The following is a 10,000-nucleotide window of genomic DNA, read 5'->3' as shown; positions in this document are numbered from 1 at the left end:
TCTCTCTCTCTCTCTCTCTCTCTCATACAGTTCCTCCCTCTCACAGCCCTTCCTTCTCTCCCTCTCTCCCTGTCCCCTTCCTTGTCCTCACTCCCTCCTTCCCTCTCTCACACAGCTGCTTCTACTTACCAATTAATGGTCGTTGTGATGTTTCCTCAAGTAGTACAAGTCATGAGAGAGAGAGAGAGAGAGAGAGAGAGAGAGAGAGAGAGAGAGAGAGAGAGAGAGAGAGAGAGAGAGAGAGAGAGAGAGAGAGACCTTATCTTTTTGTTTTATTTCTGTTAGTTTGAAATGTAGTCAAATTTACTTTTTTCTTCTACAATCTATGTTTTGGTGCCCCTGCCAAGGACACCTGTATCAATATTTATTGATTGCAATTGGTTACCTTTGGAATGTCATGATTTCAGTTTCTCAGACGTCTACCACTCAAGTATTTTGTCTGTCCATGAAAATAATTCCACGTTGGTATTGAAAGGGATTAGTGAGAATTTGTTGGCTATTGGTAAGGTAAGGTCAGGTGAAAAGGAAAATAAGGCACTGAGAAGAAAAATAGAAAAGTAGAATGAAAATCAGATGTGAAGGCTGTTACTAATGTGTTTTCTAATAATTTCTACTCTATTTGCAGCTGTAGACATGAACAAAAAGGAGTTATGAGAATAATACGAATTATACTAATGTTATGTGTTAAACTATTACTTCAGACAATCCTTTATACTCTCTTTTGTAGGAAAGTGTAAACGTTTTAATAAAGAACGGAAACTTAGCTGTTAGTTTGTTGATATTGCAACACAAACTATATTATTTTAGATCAACCCTTTACATTTTCTCTTATAGTAGTTGGAGATAGGAAAGAAAACGTATCCCAGTATCCGTAACTGTTCTATAAGGCTACTAAGGTTTGTGTCTTCGGTCCTAGCTTAGAGAATACCCAAGAGAGAGAGAGAGAGAGAGAGAGGGGTGGTGTGTGGCTACGTTAGACAAAGTGAAAAAAAAAACATAATAAGGCATAAAACAGTGGATTCCCCCGACATAGTGAGACGAGTACAGATTATACTAACACCATCGTACTGTTTCAGGTTCACCGGTGAGGGCAGGTATGAAGAACACATGGGGGTGGGGACGTGTTGCCATATCCCGCGTTCCAGTTTGACGGCAGAACTCCATGGGATAACCTCACAGCTTCTAACATGACCCCATATCACCAGCACCAGAGAGGAAGGGTGCTGGTGTGATCAGAGTAAGTCAAGGAAGCAACATTTTACCGAATTGATATATTTTACACGTGTGGTTTATGTTTGCTGTAGACCTAAATGTTGTTACCATCGCGGCCCTGACAACAAGCAGAGATTTTTGTTTAGTTGTATGTTAGTATGAAATTATGATGATGATGAGGATAAAAAACGAAAGACTAGTTTATTTACTTAAAGGGGGAGGGATTGTTTAAATATTATGCATTATTTTTCTTCTTACTACTACTACTACTACTACTACTACTACTACTACTACTACTACTACTACTACTACTACTACTACTACTACTACTACTACTACTACTACTACTACCACCAATAATAATAATAATAATGATAATAATAAAACTCTTGAACATACATCTTTTTATTAGTATGGTGAAACTTTGCATACGTGTGTGTACGTGTGTGTAAAAGAGAGAGAGAGAGAGAGAGAGAGAGAGAGAGAGAGAGAGAGAGAGAGAGAGAGAGAGAGAGAGAGAGAGAGAGAGAGAGTGCGTGGTTGTTTTTTCTTTTCAATCATCTTTAATATCACTCGTAACAAAACACACACACACACACACACACACACACACACACACACACACACACACACACACACACACACACACACACACACACACACACACACACACACACACACACACACACACACACACACACACACACACACACACACACACACACACACACACACACACACACACACACACACACACACACACACAAGATATCTGCCTAACTGCACGCCATGCCATCCCGGGCTGCAGGTAACGGTGGCTAACAGTGATGAAATGTATGATTGTCTTCTTAAAGAGCAGGATAACTGTTTGTATTGAGGTAGGACGCTGGGAGCAGGTAACGGTGTGTGTGTGTGGACAGTTATGTGTGGATCTCACTTGATCACGCGACCCCATCTCACGCACCATGGGACTTTAAAGGGACAACTCAGGGTCACCCTACAACATACCATTTAACAATTTTTAATAAATTCTGTCTCTGCAATATATTTTGGCATCTGTTAGGCTGTTCTATAAGTTATAAGTCAACAGTCTACTGCTGACTGCCATCACCAACCCTAGTCAGCGCTACATTATTCACATTATGAAAGGCAGACGTCGATCACTGGATAGATAGATAGATAGATAGATAAAACAGATAGGTAAATAGATAGTTGATTGATCATAAGTACTTTAAATAAAGAAAAAAAAACACTAATGGAAAAAGAGGTAACAAAAATGTTTTAATGCAGGTAATTATTTGTACCCCCTTACAGTCCATACAAAATAATTTTATGAAAAAGATTTATTTGAAATGCTGCACCTGGGTAAAAAGGGCAATTTTGACAAAAAGGGCAATTACGTCAAACTAAATTACACTATTAAAAAACTGGTGGCAGCGGTGGGATACGAGCCAGCGTATCAGAAAAGAACATGACCAAGAAAAATAATATGGATGTCCAAGCTCATCACAAAAAGGCACGTGCCTGCTCCGTCCGCTGTCATGCATTGATCAATATACATATACATTAATACTATTTGGGAAAAAAAAAAAAAAAAACTATCCTCATTTTCCTCTTGTTCCTGACCCTGCTTGCCAAGACAATCCTTTATAGTGTGGTTCGTGGAGATAGTTGATTCCCTGGTGCGCAGTAAGAATTTTCCACCAGGAGGAGTGTTGCACCATGTTGCACAACTTTAGATGCGCACATTCCCATTGCCAGATTTTCTATTGCCATGAGTTGCTTTATTTCCAACTTAATTAAATAGGTAGGCAAACACTGAGCTGCAACATGACTGCTTGTACAACTGGCAGGTAGACATTTTAACTATTACTTGTGAAGACCGCGCGATTGCTTGGATTTTTTTTTTTTTTTCGAAGAATACTCAGCATGATAAATCAAGGTGATAAGATACCGAGTCTACTAGTAATAAGTAATAGTAATATTGCGCGTGGTGCCGTCTGTTGGTGATAGAATGACTATTTTTCCAATGAAATTATTTTGGTTGTGTGGCAGTGAACAAAGAGAAACAACGGATAAAAACATGAACGACATATATATCACATCCGGTGCGGTTATGGCCTCTCCATTATCTGTGGGCAAGGGCAACCACGCCTCAGTTCTAGATATTCGAGAAAGGAAACACCGTCATCTCTTTAGTAATATATATATATATATATATGATTGTTTCCCGTTTGTTTATTTGTTTCATTCTAATGAAACTTGCTTTGCAAACTTATAGAAAATTGTCGAATTTGTGTTGCACTACTCATTCAGATGCTGACAATGAATAAAAAAATAAAAACGATCCGTAACAAATGTGATGGCAACAATCTCTGTGTACTGTAGCAGCTATGACGTCATCCTCATCAAGGTCCCACGTTGATACCTGAGAAGGGAAGTATGTTTGCTGTGGGTCTAAAGCTGATTACGTTATTTGAATGAAATCTGACTATATAGAATGAAGGATCTTTACAAAAAGATTACCATAATATCGCTGGCCTGTGTTCAAAGTACACGCAGGAGCTCTTGTCAGTATGGTGCAGCAGGGGCGTGGTCTAAGTTGGTAAGAGGCGGAGATGCCAATCTGCCAGCTTATATATAGCCTTGAAGCACTGGAGGTTGTCACAGTCGTGGCAGTGGATGAGGTGGTTATGTGGTCCCACCCATTCTGACCAACCCTGAACCAAAGACGGGAAGTACACTGCCTAAGACATACCAGTTCATGGCGAGCACTATTTCAGCCTTATCCTTACGCGTCATGTTGATGTGACAGGCTTCCATGACTCTGTAATGTTCATCTCTTCTCATTCTTCATGTTAGAAAGGATTAATCAAACAGTGAAGTGACTTCCCGCGGTTCTTTATAGCTGTAGTGTTGGGTGGCATGTTGTGACAGTGCAGCCTTACAGTGTCACGATCTCTTTCCTCAGTTTTCTTGTAACTTGCAGTGGAGGTCGTTTTTTGATGCGTCATCCACAACCAGGCGGGAGGAACAGCGAGGGTGTCACTCTCTCCATCTGGCCCCGAGATTCACAGCTCAATATAGTCTGGGAAAATTTGTTTGTCGCCCACACACTTTTCCTGTTATGCCGTGAAATTGATTTTATCGGTAACAATAAACAAAGAACCACAGGAAGGCGTAACAGACGATGGGCAGGTAGAATGACATACTGAAGATTTGCTGTTTGTTTTTCCTTCATGTTCTCACCACGTGTCCACCCACGCACTGTGTTCGCTTAACTTGATAGCATGTGCGATAATTGTGCGGATCCTGTGACTCAATAGGAATGATCTGGTGCAAGAGTATTATGTCAAAAAGCATCTTTGGTAATAAAAGAAGTAATTTAGTGGCTCAGTCCTTTCAGTGTCTGCCTTGCATTACGACACAGCACAATTGAGGGGAATACTATAATTTAATATAAACACGCACGAAGACTTCCTTATTTCTTCTGGGCGGTGTTTCTCGGTCGCAGGTCAGCTACAGACTACGGACTGGATGGAAAATTGCCTGTTTCCCCTCGTTCACTCCTCCCCGTGTCGCCTTTCTTCCCGTCACTAGTCGGTGAGCATGTAAACAGAGAAGGCAGTGGGCCCTCTCATCTTTTAAGCCTCCTTGCAGTGACAGTGACCGGCGTGACATAAGGCGTGACATAGGTGTGGGCGGGCATTGAAGAACGGGTGTCGCCTTTTAAGACATTATATTTGCCTATAACAGGGAAAAGAAGAGCGAGGCAGAGAGATAGAAGCCAACACATACTGAATCTGACCACAGAAAGAGGGAGAGAAAGATAGACCTTGTGGATACAGGTTAGAGACTAGGAAAATAATGTCTTACGAACATGCTTGTAAGTTACTACTACTACTACTACTACTACTACTACTACTACTACTACTGAGCGTTCCTGTCTTTCTTTTCTTATTTAGTTGTGAGTCAGATCCTCTTGTTTTTATAATTATGTACCTTCATGTTTTTGTTCTGTGGTGGTTTTACTGATTTTATAATGGTCTTTGTACTTCTTTCTTCTTTTCACTTCACAGTTCTTGTTCATCTTTGTTTTTCTTTTCATTACCATTATCTTGGGCATTATCATTAGTTTCTTGTTTTCCTTTATTATCACCATCTTTCTTCATCATCCTCAGTCTCCTCTTGTTCCTCTTTATCTTTTTTCATTCCTTCCTCCATCCATGTTCTTTCCTTCATTTATATTCGCTCTTTAGTATCACACACTTGTTCTTCATGTGGTTATCTTCAGAAGTTTTCGTCACAAATCTACACACGTTACAGGAGTGACCGTCTGAGTGGCTGCACGTCTAATGCCTCACCTTCCATTCCATTATCGTGAATTCCTGACTGGAAAATAAATAAATAAATAATAATAATAATAAATAAACAACCAGTACCTCTCTCTCTCTCTCTCTCTCTCTCTCTCTCTCTCTCTCTCTCTCTCTCTCTCTCTCTCTCTCTCTCTCTCTCTCTCTCTCTCTCTCTCTCTCTCTCTCTCTCTCTCTCTCTCTGCAAGGGTACGTACTACTTCATTATTATTATTATTTTTTTTTCAGTATCTATTTATAATTGTTTTCGTGTTTGAATTAGTTGCAGCATTCTTGTTCTGTTATGGTCGTCCTATTGACTCCTCTTTCTCCGACTGTGATTGCAGTAGTAGCTAGCTAGCTTCGTAATGGTAGTATTCTTCAGCGCTCTTGTTCTGTTATGGTCGTCCTGTTGACTGTTGTAAAGGTCATAGGCACGATAAGCCTGGGTTCTATGGATGTTTTCCCTTTGACGAAGCAGTCTCAGTTAACTATCACTACAATAACAAAAAAACACGCTTGAAGACCTTTGCAACCGCCACGAGAGCTTGTGGAAAGTATTCAGACAAGGAAAAGATTTGCGGATGTGGTTACAACTCCAGCTCGTTGTTCTCAAGACGGGCTTTGAATAGGGCATTCACATTTGAACTGCACCAGACGTTGCTTCTGCCAGTCTGGTGGGTAGGACGGATGGTCGCTATTGGTGGACACACACCTCCCCGTGGTTGGCTGAATTCATATTTATCCTGCACAACGGTCTCTGATGTTATGCACATACAGAGAGAGGGAGAGAGGTTAGAGAGGATCCATTCAGTTAAGAACTTCTGCCCTCATCAAAGCACTAAGGGCATACTTGTCTTCTTTTCCTTCTTCCTTGACAACAGAAGGAAAGACAAATAAGTGGATGGATGAAAAGAAAACTTAACATGAACAAACACTCGAATTACAAAAGTAAATACGTTTACTTATTTATAAAATGAAACATAATAAAATAATTTCAATAAAAAATGTATGTGTTCATGAGAAGTTCACACAGAGGAACGTAGAGTTGTTCTTGAGTAAAACAGCTATAAGAATGAAAACGAACCTGAGAGATCACCGCAAGTAAGGTCTAACAACATCAGAAGTAGTGCAGCTGCCACTGGAGCGAGGTGCACAGCCACTTGATTGCATCACGTTACCACACACTTCTAGTTGCCGTGTCCGTTTTTTCTGTCGGGGTTAAGTCGCTGCAGAGTTGCCTAAGCAGATTTTCATGTGTATTTCTCCCTCTGACAACAAAGATTATTAAACTATCACTACGACAATGAATACCCCTGGAGAGCCTATGAGCTTCTACTAGATTCTTACAAGTAGTGGTGAAGCATTGCAACTCTAGATAGCCACACGGCCCTCTTGTAGCTTAGTAACTGATTTCTGCGTCCATGTGACCAATGAGTGAGGTTTTCGTTTTCCTTGTTATCGATTTTTCTTTTCTTTCACTTTACTTCGTTCGTACACTTCGTCATTACCGGTGTTACTGTGGAAAGGCAGAAGAAAAGAAAGAACGAAAGAAGACTGATTGATAGATCGATCGATTGATACCACGGTATAAATAGAAAGTTATAAATAGAAAAGGAAGATAAGAGTGAAAAAAAAAATAATGAAAGGAAGCGAGCGGATGACGAGGAAATGTGTGTGTGTGTGTGTGTGTGTGTGTGTGTGTGTGTGTGTGTGTGTAAATATATAAATCTAAGAAATGTCATTTTTTTCCGGATTGTACAACATTGCGCGTTCTGGAAATGACTGGTTCTAAGCTGCTGTGATCACTGCCCTCTGTGTGTGTGTATGTGTTTTTTGAAATGTCTGGCAGTGCTCTCTCTCTCTCTCTCTCTCTCTCTCTCTCTCTCTCTCTCTCTCTCTCTCTCTCTCTCTCTTAAATTTACATGACACGTTTTGCTTGTCAGTTTACTTTTCCTTGAACTTCCTGTGCTGAACGTTTCTGTCCACGTTTGCACACACACACACACACACACACACACACACACACACACACACACACACACACACACACACACACACACACACACACACACACACACACACACACACACACACACACACACACACACACACACACACACACTTCATTCTCAGCAAAACTAATGTATGTAACGTAGAAAGATAGGCGTTTCAAGATGCACACTATTTCACAGTAAAATAAGTCTATTGAAGAGCAATGCGAGACTGTGTGTGTTAGGCGTTTCAAGATGCACAATATTTCACAGTAAAAATCATTCTATTGAAGAGCAATGCGAGACTGGCTGTGAAAGAGAAGTTTTATTATTATTTTTTATTTATTTTTGTTTTTCATGTGAGAGAGGCACTGGCTAAGGAAAACAAGAAGAGATTCTTGGTGTTCGTCTCTTGGAACGTCTTGTTCTTGTTCTTGTTCTTGTTCTCCTCCTCCTCCTCCTCCTCCTCCTCCTCCTCCTCCTCCTCCTCCTCCTCCTCCTCCTCCTCCTCCTCCTCCTCCTCCTCCGTCAAGGAATACACACAAACGTTTGGGTAAATTGGCCGTATACACGACGGCTACTTGTATGAGAGAGAGAGAGAGAGAGAGAGAGAGAGAGAGAGAGAGAGAGAGAGAGAGAGAGAGAGAGAGAGAACGGCATTAGCCTGTTTTTGTTTACTGGTATCTGCGCCGCTCTGTTCCACATCAGCACGTTGAACACAGCTTGTGATCTTCACGCTCAGGTTCTCTCAGACCCTGCTTTCACTAAAGTATGACGGTGCCAACACACGAGGAAATAGTATCGCTGTATTCCATTACTTGCAGGTAATGACGTAATATTGTATCCTTTGTAATGAGGAGGAAAATGTTGCTGCGTGCAGTTAAGCTCTAGAAGCCAGTGTGAACGGACGTGTTCCATGTGTCCAATGGCACAGCGCTCCCACGTGTCACACACCCAGCAAGGGGAGAGTAGAAAGGTACTGACCTGATAGGTTTCCACCTGAGTTTTAAGGGGTCAACAACGGTGAGGATGTCTGTCTGTATCTTGCTGCCGGAAAGTGGCGTCACGCTGGGCAAGGTTGAGCTCCAGAGCTGCATGAGAGAGGTGGACAGAATAGGGTTGAGAGAAAGAAGCAAGTCTTGTGCAGCGAGGCCGCAGGAGGGGAGGCACGCAGTTAGCAAGATCACAAGAGCATTTAGCATGAAAATAGCGGTAGAAGACAGCTAGAGATGCAGCATTGCGACGATGAGAAAGAGGCTGAAGACAGTCAGTTAGAGGAAAGGAGTTGATGAGACGAAAAGCTTTTGATTCCACCCTGTCTAGAAGAGCGGTATGAGTGGAATCCCCCAGACATGTGAAACATCTCCATCCATGGACGGATAAGGCCCTTGTGCAGAATTAGCAGCAGGGTGGGGGAATGAGAAATAACTGGCGGAGACGTCTCATAATGCCTAACTTCATGGAAGCTGTTTTATCTAGAGATGAGATGTGAAGCTTCCAGTTTAGATTATAAGTAAAAGGACAGACCTACTAGGAAAATGCAGCTGCGCAGTAGTGATGGCGTTGTGGGTCATAGAGAGAGCCACAGGAAGCTCGAACCTTGTTTATTTACATTGAGACTCTTCAACTTCTTCAACGGAATCACATTTAACTTCTTTCAAAGATTGAATTGCTGTGTTACCCTCTCTGTGTCTCTCCTCCAAATATATAAAAACAAAGGAAATATTTATAGAAGCTATAGATCAGTAATAAATGACAGCTTTTGCTACGTCTTGTAGTATTTGAAATCAAGTAACTCTTCGAAAACCGAATTATGGAACGGCAACCGAAGCAATTAAGAGTTAAAATTTTTGTTCGAAACAGAGTTGTTCGGAAAGATAGTTGTTCGATAATCGAGGTTCCACTGTATTTACTACACACCTGTGGCCCAGGTCTGGCCACGGCACCTATTACACGCCTTCCACTCTGCCGACACACACACACACACACACACATATATATATATATATATATATATATATATATATATATATATATATATATATATATATATATATATATATATATATATATATATATATATATATATATATTTATTTATTTATTTATTTATTTATTTATTTATTTATTTATTTATTTATTTATTTATTTATTTATTTATTTATTCATTTATTTATTTATTTATTTATTTATTTATTTATCTATTCACCTACTTATTTATTAAGTACATCAAGGAATTAATTTAAGAAGGCTCCCGGCGAGCACGTGTTCACCTGCTGCAGCTGAGATTGTCTAATGTGACGCCATCTCTCTCTCTCTCTCTCTCTCTCTCTCTCTCTCTCTCTCTCTCTCTCTCTCTCTCTCTCTCTCTCTCTCTCTCTCTCTCTCTCTCTCTCTCTCTCTGTGTGTGTGTGTGTGTGTGTGTGTGTGTGTGTGATATTT

At 40.6% G+C, this 10,000-nt stretch overlaps 1 protein-coding gene across 4 annotated transcripts in view; it reads left to right on the top strand.

Moving 5' to 3' along the window:
• Positions 1-1,081: 1,081 nt before the first annotated feature.
• The window catches only part of LOC135109898 (uncharacterized), a 42,321-nt gene continuing 33,402 nt past the window's right edge, over positions 1,082-10,000 (top strand). For 2 of the 4 annotated variants that reach the window (XM_064021745.1, XM_064021749.1), the window contains exon 1: positions 8,410-8,534. In XM_064021745.1, the coding sequence (XP_063877815.1) occupies positions 8,475-8,534 (60 nt within the window). In that variant the 5' untranslated portion in view covers positions 8,410-8,474. Of the gene's footprint in view, positions 1,238-8,409; positions 8,535-10,000 lie in introns of those variants that run through there. The other 2 variants (XM_064021751.1, XM_064021754.1) reach the window with 2 other exon arrangements.

Source organism: Scylla paramamosain, chromosome 19 (genome assembly GCF_035594125.1).
Source record: "Scylla paramamosain isolate STU-SP2022 chromosome 19, ASM3559412v1, whole genome shotgun sequence".
NCBI lineage: Eukaryota > Metazoa > Arthropoda > Malacostraca > Decapoda > Portunidae > Scylla > Scylla paramamosain.
Note: the sequence above shows the minus strand (reverse complement) of the source record. Positions and strands in the feature narration are given on the sequence as shown.